Genomic DNA, 10,598 nt, shown 5'->3' on the forward strand with positions numbered 1-10,598 from the left:
TAGAAGTCCAGGTTTGATTCTCAGTCCATTATGCCAGCTTGGCTTTATACAGCATAGTTGAACTTTGGTTTGCCTGAAGGATGGAAATTAGTTTCATGTCTGTTTTTGGAATCTATCATTTCAATTCTTGAAAAAACCAGTCACACAAATACTCATATAGACAAACAAGCTCTGTGGTAAAAGCAAAAGTCTATGGACACTTTATTTACACTTGAAGTGCAACACATATTGTTGAGTCATTCAGTGGGTACAGCACTAAGGGTGACCTACCATAATTAAACTCATTTGAACTTTAATCATGATTCAGAGAATAGATTCTGCATCTCCAGGTCCTAGGCGGAATAATCACAATGGAACAATCTGAGGTCAAATCATCCAAAAGGGAGAGTCCAGGGTGGACAGAATTTAAATATACGAAAATCATCACCTTCAAAATAGGCAGTTCTATTGGATGTGTAAGTGTAAGCTATAAATTTTCAGATGACATCTGAACTCACTCCCAGAGGACCATGAAAGCTGATTTCAGAGCAAGTCATTGAAAACTTGATTCAAATGCATGTAAATCAGAGTTCTCACCTGTTGTGAATTGAACTGTGTCCCTCAAAATGATAAATCGTAACCCTAGTACCTGTGAATGTGACTTTGTTTGAAAATAGGGTTTATGAAGATGTTGTCAATTAGGTTAACATTGGGTCTTGCTGGAGGTGTGTGGGTCCCACTGTATTCCTAAAATGAGGAGAAGATACACAGAGACAGACAGACATGAAGGTTACCATGTGATGCGTCAGTTGCAAGCCCAGTACTGGCTGGACCTACCAGAAACTAGGAAAGAGGAGTAGACCCATTTTTCAGTCAAAGCCTCAGAAGTAATCAAGTTACCCTAAGGTAGGATTCTCAGCCTTCAGAACTGTGAGACAATAAATTTCTGTTGTTTAAATCTACCCACTTTGTAGTATGGCGTCCCAAGGAAACTGTATCCCCCAACCAATAAAAGTCTTGAGTTTGTCACAGAAAGAGTTTCAGACAGGCAAATTGGTAAGATTTGTACTGAACATGGAGAAAAAAGTATAAAATATTTAAGGGGTAACTTCAAAATCTATGAGTTCTTATCATACAGCCCTTTCTGAGGAAAATATTACCACTTTTTGTTTCTACACAAATTTTCAAAGATCTGTGTTGGTGTGGGAATAGGAAATTCCATCACTTGGAAATTTACATAAAGAGAAGGAAGACTAATAGGATTTGTCGAGTTCTGGTTGTTTTCTTTACATTTTCTCCCTTTCTGCCTCGACTATCCAAACCAAATCCACTGCTGTTGAGTCAATTCTGATTCATAACAACTCTGCAGGACAGAGTAGAGCTGCCCCACAGGGTTTCCAAGACATAAGTCTTTACTGAAGAAGACTGTCACATCTTTCTTCCTTGGAAAGGCAGTTAGGTTGGAACCTCTGGCCTTTCAGTTAGCAGTGCTGAAGCACTACACCACCCAGACTCCTTTCTACATTTTTATTAAACCTTATATTTTCAGGGAAAGCAATAGTCCCAGAATGAAAAAATCACATTTCACGTCATCTTTTGATAATTAAAATGTTCAGTAATGTACAAGTGAAGTCATTAATTGTGACTTGCAGGAAGAGAGATGATTCATTGGGAAGTCAAATATCCTTTTACCCTTTCTCCTTGCTGCTTCTCTAGATCTCAGGCAAGTTGTCCAGAGCTCCGACAGCCATCCTGTGACCATGTTGGTACCTTAAAAATGGAAGTCAAGAGATTGGGAAATAAGAGTCCTGCTCTGCTTCCCTCTCCCCTCCCCAATATTGCTTAGGCTTTTGGGGGCCCTTGGGAGGTACATATAAATTTGAGGAATGATTTTTTTTTCCATTTCTATAAAGAAAGCTATTGGAATTCTGAGGAGGATTGCATTGAATTTATGGATTGTGGTAGGTAGTATTGACATCTTGACAATATTGAGTCTTTGAATCCATGAGCATGGAATGCCCTTCCATTTATTTAGGTCATCTTTACTTTCTTTTGGAAACCCTGGTGGTGTAGTGCTTAAGAGTTTGGCTGCTAACCAAAAGGTCAGCAGTTTTAATCCAACAGGCACTACCTAAATTGTTTTAGTACTGTTTTGTTTTTGTTTTTTAATAATTTTTATTGTGTTTTAAGTGAAACTTTACAAATCAAGTCAGTCTGTAACACATAAGCCTATATACACCTTACTATATACACCCATTTACTCTCCCACTAATGAGTCAGCCACTCCCTCCCTCCAGTCTCTCCTTTCATGACCATTTTGCCAGTTTCTAACCCTCTCTACCTTCCCATCTCCCCTTCAGACAGGAGATGCCGACACAGTCTCAAGTGTCCACCTGATACAAGTAGCTCACTCTTCATCAGAATCTCTCTCCAACCCATTGTCCAGTCCCTTCCATGTCTGATGAGTTGTCTTCAGGAATGGTTCCTGTCCTGGGCCAAAAGAGGGCTTGGGGACCATGACCACCAGGATTCTTCTGTTCTCAGTCAGACCATTAAGTCTGGTCTTTTTATGAGAATTTGGGGTCTGCATCCCACTGTTCTCCTGCTCCCTCAGGGGTTCTCTGTTGTGCTTCCTGTCAGGGCAGTCATCGGTTGTGGCCGGGTACCATCTAGTTCTTATGGTCTCAGGATGATGTAAGCCTCTGGTTCATGTTGCCCTTTCTGTCTCTTGGGCTCATGGTTATCCTGTGACCTTGGTGTTCTTCATTCTCCTTTGATCCAGGTGGGTTGAGACCAATTGATGCATCTTAGATGGTCACTTGTACGCATTTAAGACCCCAGACGCCACACTTCAAAGTGGGACGCAGAATGCTTTCATAATAGAATTTACTTTGCCGATTGACTTAGAAGTCCCCTTAAGCCATAGTCCTGAAACTGTTGCTCTTGCTCCGCTGACCTTCAAAGTGTTCAGTTTATTCCGGAGACTGCTTTTGGTCCATTCCAGTTGGGCTGAGCTTCCCTGTATTGAGTATTGTCCTTCCCTTCACCTAAAGCAGTTCTTATCTACTAACTAATCAGTAAATAACCCTCTCCCACCCTCTCTCCCTCCCCCTCTCATAACCACAAAAGAATGTATTCTTCTCAGTTTATACTATTTCTCAAGATCTTATAATAGTGGTCTTATACAATATTTGTCCTTTTGCAACTGACTCATTTCACTCAGCATAATGCCTTCCAGGTTCCTCCATGTTATGAAATGTTTCACAGATTCGTCACTGTTCTTTATCGATGCATAGTATTCCATTGTGTGAATATACTATAATTTATTTAACCATTCATCCATTGACGGACACCTTGGTTGCTTCCAGCTTTTTGCTATTGTAAACAGTGCTGCAATAAACATGGGTGTGCATATATCTGTTCGTGTAAAGGCTTTTATTTCTCTAGGATATATTCCGAGGAGTGAGATTTCTGGGTTGTATGGTAGTTCTATTTCTAACTTTTTAAGAAAACGCCAGATAGATTTCCAAAGTGGTTGTACCATTTTACATTCCCACCAGCAGTGTATAAGAGTTCCAATCTCTCCACAGCCTCTCCAACATTTTTTATTTTGTGTTTTTTGGATTAATGCCAGCCTTGTCGGAGTGAGATGGAATCTCATTGTAGTTTTAATTTGCATTTCTCTAATGGCTAATGATTGAGAGCATTTTCTCATGTGTTTGTTAGCTGGCTGAATATATTCTTTAGTGAAGTGTGTGTTCATATCCTTTGCCCACTTTTTGATTGGGTTTTTTTTCTCTTTGTGGTTGAATTTTAACAGAATCATATAGATTTTAGAGATCAGGTGCTGGTCGGAGATGTTATAGCTGAAAATTTTTTCTCAATCTGTAAGTGGTCTCTTTACTCTCTTGGTGAAGTCTTCAGATGAGCATAGGTGTTTGATTTTTAGGAGCTCCCAGTTATCTGGTTTCTCTTCATCATTTTTAGTAATGTTTTGTATTCTGTTTATACCTGTATTAGGGCTCCTAACTTTGTCCCTGTTTTTTCTTCCATGATCTTTATCGTTTTAGTCTTTATGTTTAGCTCTTTGATCCACTTGGAGTTAGTTTTTGTGCATGGTGTGAGGTATGGGTCCTGCTTCATTTTTTTGCAAATGGATATCCAGTTATGCCAACACCATTTGTTAAAAAGACTATCTTTTCCCCAATTAACTGACACTGGGCCTTTGTCAAATATCAGCTGCTCATATGTGGATGGATTTATATCTGGGTTCTCAATTCTGTTCCACTGGTCTATGTGTCTGTTGTTGTACCAGTACCAGGCTGTTTTGACTACTGTGGCTGTATAATAGGTTCTAAAATCAGATAGAGTGAGGCCTCCCACTTTCTTCTTCTTTTTCAGTAATGCTTTACTTATCCGAGGCTTCTTTCCCTTCCATATGAAGTTGGTGATTTCTTTCTCCATCACATTAAAAAATGTCATTGGAATTTGGATTGGAAGTGCATTGTGTTAATAGATGGCTTTTGGTAGAATAGACATTTTTACTATGTTCACTCTTCCTATCCATGAGCAATTTATGTTTTTCCACTTATGTAGGTCCCTTTTAGTTTCTTGCACTAGTACTTTGTAGTTTTCTTTGTACAGGTCTTTCACATCATTGGTAAGATTTATTCCTAAGTATTTTATCTTCTTGGGGGCTACTGTGAATGGTATTGATTTGGTGATTTCCTCTTTGATGTTCTTTTTGTTGATGTAGAGGAATCCAAGTGATTCTTATAACCTGAGACTCTGCCAAACTCTTCTATTAGTTTCAGTAGTTTTCTGAAGGATTCCTTAGGGTTTTCTGTGTATAAGATCATGTCATCTGCAAATAGTGATCATTTTACCTCTTCCTTGCCAATCTGGATGCTCTTTATTTCTTTGTCTAGCCTAATAGCTCTGGCTGGGACCTCTAGCACAATGTTGAATAAGAGTGGTGATAAAGGGCATCCTTGTCTGGTTCCCTTTCTCAAGGGAAATGCTTTCAGGCTCTCTGCATTTAGAATGATGTTGGTGTTGGCTTTGTATAGATGCCCTTTATCATGTTGAGGAATTTTCCTTCAATTCCTATTTTGCTGAGAGTTTTTATCATGAAAGAGTGTTGGACTTTGTGAAATGCCTTTTCTGGATCCATTGATAAGATCATGTGATTTTTGTCTTCTGTTTTATTTATAGGGTGTATTACCTTAATGGTTTTTCTAATATTGAACCAACCTTGCATACCTGGTATAAATCCCACTTGGTCGTGGCGGATTATTTTTTTGGTATGTTGTTGAAATCTATTGGCTCGAATTTTGTTGAGGAGTTTTGCATCTATGTTCATGTGAGATATAGGTCTGTATTTTTCTTTTTTGTGATGTCTTTACCTGGTTTTGGTATCAGGGAGATGCTGGCTTCATAGAATGAGTTAGGTAGTATTCCATCCTTTTCTGTGCTTTGAAATGCCTTTAGTAGTAGTGGTGTTAACTCTTCTCTGAAAGTTTCGTAGAACTCTGCAGTGACGCCGTCCGGGCCAGGGCTTTTTTTTGTTGGGAGTTTTTTGATTACCTTTTCAATCTCTTTTTTTGTTATGGGTCTATTTAGTTGTTCTATTTCTGATTGTGTTAGTTTAGGTAGGTAGTGTTTTTCTAGGAATTCATCCATTTCTTCTAGTTTTTCAAATTTCTTAGAATACAATTTTTTGTAATAATCTGATATGATTCTTTTAATTTCATTTGGGTCTGTTATGATATGGCCCATCTCGTTTCTTATTCGGGTTATTTGTTTCCTTTCCTGTATTTCTTTTGTCAGTCTGGCCAATGGTTTATCAATTTTGTTAATTTTTTGAAAGAACCAGCTTTTGGCTTTGTCAGTTCTTTCAATTGTTTTTCTGTTCTCTAATTCATTTAGTTCAGCTCTAATTTTTATTATTTGTTTTCTTCTGGTGCCTGATGGATTCCTTTGTTGCTCGCTTTCTATTTGTTCAAGTTGTAGGGACAGTTCTCTGATTTTGGCTCTTTCTTCTTTATGTATGTGTGCATTTATTGATATAAATTGAGTTCTGAACACTGCTTTTGCTGTGTCCCAGAGGTTTTGATAGGAAGTGTTTTCATTCTTGTTCCATTCTATGAATTTCTTTATTCCCTCCTTAATGTCTTCTATAACCCAGTCTTTTTCGAGCAGGGTATTGTTCAGTTTCCAAGTATTTGATTTCTTTTCCCTGATTTTTCTGTTATTGATTTCCAATTTTATGGCCTTGTGGTCTGAGAAGATGCTTTATAATATTTCAAATTTTTGGATTCTGCAAAGGTTTGTTTTATGACCTAGTATGTGATCTATTCTAGAGAACTTTCCATGTGCACTAGAAAAAAAAGTAGACTTTGTAGCTGTTGGGTGGAGTGTTCTGTGTAAGTCAATGAGGTCAAGTTGGTTGATTGTAGCAATTAGGTTTTCTGTGTCTCTACTGAGGTTTTTACTGGATGTCCTATCCTTCTCCGAAAGTGGTGTGTTGAAGTCTCCTACTATAATTGTGGAGGTGTCCATCTCACTTTTCAGTTCTGTTAAATTTTGTTTTATGTATCTTGCAGCCCTGTCATTGGGTGCATAAATATTTAATTTGGTTATATCTTCCTGGTCAGATTGTCCCTTTAATCATTATGTAGTGTCCTTCTTTATCCTTTGTGATGGATTTAACTTTAAAGTCTATTTTGTCAGAAATTAATATTGCTACTCCTGCTCTTTTTTGCTTATTGTTTGCTTGATATATTTTTTTTCATCCTTTGAGTTTTAGTTTGTTTGTGTCTCTAAGTCTAAGGTGTGTCTCTTGTAGGCAGCATATAGATGAATCTTGTTTCTTTATCCAGTCTGAGACTCTCTGTCTCTTTATTGGTGCATTTAGTCCATTTACATTCAGTGTAATTACAGATAAGTATGTGTTTAGTGCTGTCATTTTGATGCCTTTGTGTGTGGTTGTTGACAATTTCATTTTTCCACTTACTTTTTTCTGCTGAGACATTTTTCTTTGTAAATTGTGTATTCCTCTTTTTCATAGTAGTTGAATTTATGCTTGCTGAGTTGTTATGTTTTTCTTGGTTTTTATTTTGAGTTATGGAGTTGTTAGACCTAGACCTCTTTGTAGTCACCTTAATATTTACCCCTATTTTTCTACGTAAAAACCTCACTTGTATGGTCCTATATCACCTTGTCTTCCTCTCCATATGGCAGTTCTTTGCCTCCTGTATTTAGTCCCTCTTTTTGATTATTGTGATCTTTTACATAATGACTTCAATGATTTCCTGTTTTGAGCATTTTTTTTCTTTTTAAAATTAATCTTAATTTGTTTTCATTATTTCCCTATTTGAGTTGGTATCCATATGTTCTGTTCTGTAATCTTGTGTTGTGTTGGTATCTGATATTATTGATTTTCTGACCAAACAATTTCCTTTAGTATTTCTTGTAGCTTTGGTTTCGTTTTGCAAATTCTCGAAGCTTGTGTTTATCGGTAAATGTTTTAATTTCACCTTCATATTTGAGAGAGAGTTTTGGTGGTTATATGATTCTTGTTTGGCAGTTTTTCACCTTCAGTGCTCTATATATGTCATCCCATTGCCTTCTTGCCTGCGTGGTTTCTGCTGAGTAGTCTGAACTTATTCTTATTGATTCTCCTTTGTAGGAGACCTCTCTTTTATCCCTGGCTGTTTTTAAAATTTTCTCTTTATCTTTGGTTTTGGCAAGTTTGATGATAATATGCCTTGGTTGTTTTCTTTTGGCATCAATCTTATATGGGTTTCAATGAGCATCTTGGATAGATATCCTTTCGTCTTTCATGATGTCAGGGAAGTTTTCTGCCAACAAATCTTCAACTATTTTCTCTGTCGTTTCTATTATCCCTCCCTGTTCTGGAACTCCAATCACACGCAAGTTATTCTTTGTGATAGAGTCCCACATGATTCTTAGGGTTTCTTCATTTTTTTTTTAATTCTTTTATCTGATTTTTCTTCAACTATTTTGGTGTCAATTGCCTTATCCTCCATCTCCCTCTCTGTATTCCAATTGCTCAATTCTGCTCCTTTGCCTTCCTATTGAGTTGTCTAATTCTGTCATTTTACAGTTAATCTTTTGTATTTCTGAATGCTGCCTCTCTATGGTTTCTGGCAGCTTATTAATTTTTCCACTATGTTCTTGAATAATCTTTTTGATTTCTTCAACTGCTTTATCATTGTGTTCTTTGGCTTTTTCTGTAGATTGCCATATTTCATTTCTGAGGTCATCCCTGGTGTCTTGAAGCATTCTGTATATTACTTTGTTATATTCTGCATCTGGCAATTCCAGGATTGTCTCTTCATTTGGGAAAGATTTTGATTCTTTAATTTGGGGAGTTATAGAAGCTATCGTGGTCCGCTTTATGTGCTTTGATATTGACTGCTGTCTCTGAGCCATCTATAAGATATTGTAATGATTTATTTTGTATTTGCTCACAGAATCTTGTTTTGTTTTCTGTCAATATACACAGATGGGCTACTAGATTGCACTCTCTTTATTGTTGTAGCCTTTAAATCACTTATATCCTATTATCAGCTGTTTTGGGCTGTTACCAGTTATATAAGCCTAAGAGTCTATTCACTATTCTTGAGTAGAATCTGATTTTCAGTCACCAAGTGTGTGGTGTAGACTGTCACCTATTCACTTAAGGGAGCAGTGGTGATAGTTGTGTGCACCAGATTCTAGTAGCAGCATGGGGTCACACTCCGGGGGGGGGGCAGGATGCTGACAGGCTTCCCCCAAGTGCCAGTGAGGTAGGTGTGTCTCTATTCCTAAAGCACTCTGGTGGGGTGGCTCTGCAGCTGTACCTTAGGCACCCAATGCATGTACCTATACATATTGGTAGGTGTCACTATCCTCAGACCCCTATGGCAGGAGGCTAGGTGGTTTGAGTGGAGCTTCAGCCCTCAGTTCCCTGTCCTATGTCATTGAGGGCTCTGTTTAATAGGTAGAGATATCAGACCTGGGAAATTTGTCTTTCCAGTAATCCGCTAAAACAATTACAGTCAGATCACTATCAGAATTGCCTTTTGCATTATAATAGCCACCTTGTTGCCTGCAGGGATGAAATTCCAAGACTATGGATCTCATATGCTTGGCTGGAGCTAGTTCTGTATTTTTAGTCCAATTTTGGGAAGTCAGGGAAGGATTTTTGGTCCCTGGGTTTTTTGTAGCTGCTTCTTTCAGGGCAGTAGCATGGGTTAGGAAAAGACAAAAAAAAAAAGAAAAAGAAACCCACAGAGCACTTCACTCTCTGGCCCAGGAAATTCCAATGTTAATGAGGCCACCTGGGTCAGGGAGGGGAGGGATCGTATAGATAGGAGAGAGCAGCACCCAGGAATATAGACACTTATTTGGTGGTTCTGAGATTTTACTTCTTGTGATCATGGCCTATGATCGCTACATGGCTATCTGTAGACCCCTGCATTATATGATGATCATGAACCAACAGGTGCGCATTCTGCTACTGCTGGTGACCTGGGTTGGAGGTTTTGTGCATGGTATAGCTAACCTTCTCTTTGTTTACAATCTTCCCTTCTGTGGTCCCAATGTTATTGACCACTTTTGCTGTGACATGTATCCATTATTAAAGCTTGCTTGCACTGACAGCGATGTCATTGGTCTCACTGTGATTGCCAATGATGGGGTAATATGTGTGGTCACCATTATGCTGCTACTCATCTCCTATGGAGTCATTATGCACTCCCTGAAGAATCTTAGTCAGGAAGGGAGGTGCAAAGCTTTATCCAACTGTGGTTCCCACATCACCGTGGTGGTCCTCTTCTTTGTCCCTTGTATTTTTCTGTATGTGAAACCTCCTTCCACCTTACCTATTGATAAATTCTTGATGGTGTTTTGCACTGTTTTCACACCTATGTTTAATCCCTTAATCTATACTCTGAGAAATTCAGAGAAGAAAAATGCCATGAAGAACCTTTGGACGAGAAAAAGAAAATGAAGCAACACTCAAATGCATCACTTACTTTGAATAAAGCTTTTCCCTTCCAGGAAAACAAAAGAAAAAACTGAAATCCACTGCCATCCAGTCAATTCCAGGAAAGCTGCATGTAATTATTTCATTGTAGTAAGTATTTCCTCAAGTCATCATGATTGTGCATGACGGAAAACATTTATTAGGATACCACCAATGATTACTTTTGTTGAAAATATATATATATATTTTATTAACTTTTATTGAGCTTCAAGTGAACATTTACAAATCAAGTCAGACTGTCACATATAAGTTTATATACACCTTACTCCGTACTCCCACTTGCTCTCCCCCTGATGAGTCAGCCCTTCCAGTCTCTCCATTCGTGACAATTTTGCCAGCTTCCAATTCTCTCTATCCTCCCATCTCCCCTCCAGACAGGAGATGCCGACAGAGTCTCAAGTGTCCACCTGATATAATTAGCTCATTCTTCAACAGCATCTCTCTCCTACCCACTGCCCAGTCTCTTTCATGTCTGATGAGTTGTCTTCGGGAATGGTTCCTCTCCTGGGCCAACAGAAGGTTTGGGGACCATGACTGCCGGGATTCCTCTAGTCTCAGTCAGACC

The 10,598-nt window shown here is 38.4% G+C and overlaps 1 protein-coding gene across 1 annotated transcript; it reads left to right on the top strand.

Moving 5' to 3' along the window:
• Positions 1–954: 954 nt before the first annotated feature.
• LOC135232130 (olfactory receptor 4A47-like) lies at positions 955–9,997 on the top strand. The gene is made up of 2 exons (XM_064289432.1): positions 955–1,035; positions 9,356–9,997. The coding sequence occupies exons 1-2, from the start codon at positions 955–957 to the stop codon at positions 9,995–9,997; spliced, it is 723 nt and encodes a 240-aa protein (XP_064145502.1).
• The last annotated feature ends 601 nt before the right edge of the window (positions 9,998–10,598 follow it).

This window comes from Loxodonta africana, chromosome 7 (genome assembly GCF_030014295.1).
Source record: "Loxodonta africana isolate mLoxAfr1 chromosome 7, mLoxAfr1.hap2, whole genome shotgun sequence".
Lineage (NCBI taxonomy): Eukaryota > Metazoa > Chordata > Mammalia > Proboscidea > Elephantidae > Loxodonta > Loxodonta africana.

Bases quoted from the DNA above. Each gene is read 5' to 3' on its own strand.
- LOC135232130 (XM_064289432.1), top strand. From the start codon at position 955: ATGGCGTCCCAAGGAAACTGTATCCCCCAACCAATAAAAGTCTTGAGT. The intron at 1,036-9,355 runs GTAAGATTTGTA...GGGATCGTATAG, and splicing joins AGTTTCAGACAGGCAAATTG to ATAGGAGAGAGCAGCACCCA.